This window comes from Perkinsus marinus (genome assembly GCF_000006405.1).
Source record: "Perkinsus marinus ATCC 50983 genomic scaffold scf_1104296972326, whole genome shotgun sequence".
In the NCBI taxonomy this organism is placed as follows: domain Eukaryota; phylum Perkinsozoa; order Perkinsida; family Perkinsidae; genus Perkinsus; species Perkinsus marinus.
Genome location: NW_003201804.1, coordinates 1 through 1,710, shown reverse-complemented (window position 1 = coordinate 1,710; position 1,710 = coordinate 1). Strand labels below are relative to the sequence as shown.

Sequence of the window (1,710 nt, the reverse complement as noted above, 5' to 3'; positions counted from 1 at the left end):
CAGCACCGGCCGCACCGGAGTAGAACGTGAGGGGCTTAATACCGCAAAATGGTTGATGAGCCCTGTCACTTTGGCCCATTCTGATTTATCAACCCCCACTAAGACACCCATATCGATATACCGTTGAAAAACTTTAGCATAGTGATCAAACGAGCCTTCTTCTTTCAACTTATTGGCAGATACTTTATGCCTTGTTATGCATCTCTCAATGTCGGCAACAGTCGGCTTAGCCAATCTCCTAGATGTCAACCAAGGGATACCATATCGGAAACGCTTAACCTCTATCTCTTTTCCCTCTTCATCGGTGCTGGCTTCGGTCGTGAATCCTTCAAAGCGAGTTTCGTTGTATCCAGGTCATAGAGGATCTTCTGACGCAAAATCGGAACAATCACTGACACCAGTCTCATCAATGAAGGACTCTAAACAGGCACCGCAGAGCAGAGATTCCAGAGTAGGTTTCCCAAAATAGAGATTATCACTCTTTTGGTCGACATCGTCCACAAGTTGCAAGAAATCTACGGCATCCAGAGAGTCTTCAACCTTAGGCTGTGGAATGCTGGTAACCCGGAGAGCAGCTTCGCGGTCCACATCAGCATGGAGTACAACACCAGTAGGTCCCAAGTGTAACATCAGAGAGAGAGCCCGCATGCCCGACATACCTATAATCAGATCGACTGCCAGGGCTACCGGAGCAACTAGACACCAAAGCTCGACTACTTTGTCGGCATAATCGGTGCGAGCATCGGTCGGTCGACCGGCGACCCGCGCGGCGCCGATAAAGGCGCCCGTCGGACCGACTCGATGCTTCGAGGGCTGGAAGCCGCAGACGTCTCCGGCCTTCCAGCCCACCAGACCGACGCGCCCAGGAGTGGGATATTTAACCTACTTGTTACGGCTCAGCGATGAGCTGCGACATTAGGTCTTACAAACACTATGGCAAGGGCCATTCGTACGGATTAACCTACTTCTACGGCTCAGCAATGAGCTGCGACATTAGGTCTTATAAAGACTGTGGCACTTGTTACGGCTCAGCAATGAGCTGCGACATTAGGTCTTATAAAGACTATGGCAAGGGCCACTCCTACGGATTAACCTACTTGTTACGGCTCAGCAATGTGGTGCGACATTAGGTCTTATAAAGACTATGGCAAGGGCCACTCCTACGGATTAACCTACTTGTTACGGCTCAGCAATGAGCTGCGACATTAGGTCTTATAAAGACTGTGGCAAGGGCCACTCCTACGGATTAACCTACTTGTCACGGCCCAACAATGAGCTGCGACATTAGTCTGTGGCAAGGGCCATTCCTACGGATGAACCTCCTCGTTACGGATCGATCCCTTCGCTTCGCTGTGTGCTAGTGTGGTTCAGTCGAGAGTTTGTTGTCAAAATATTTGGCCTTGCGTTGAGACTGAGTTCACTTCGATCGATCTAGTTCGCCGAATAAATCATCGAGTCGATAACGTTGGCATGGTTCTGAATCGTTTTTTTGGGAAAGTTAGAGCCACGAATCGTGGCCTACGACTGGTAGTTGTCATTGACAACTTGCCCATACCATGACGGTATTACCATCTCAGTCTTTTTTCTCGGCAAACACCCGGAGCTCACAGAGTGGCTCGAGATAATGATACAATACTCGTTTCATTCGTATGAAAAAAGCGTGTCGTAAATTACGACTCGTAATCTCAGTCTTATAATGAACATCCTTTA

General features: G+C 48.9%; 1 protein-coding gene across 1 annotated transcript; it reads right to left on the bottom strand.

The window, feature by feature from the left end:
- Positions 1 to 479: 479 nt before the first annotated feature.
- On the bottom strand, positions 480 to 657 carry Pmar_PMAR011387 (hypothetical protein; the record flags this gene model as incomplete). Its single annotated transcript, XM_002766620.1, has 1 exon — positions 480 to 657. A coding segment is annotated over one exon (178 nt), but the record flags the coding sequence as incomplete, so codon positions are not given.
- Positions 658 to 1,710: the final 1,053 nt, after the last annotated feature.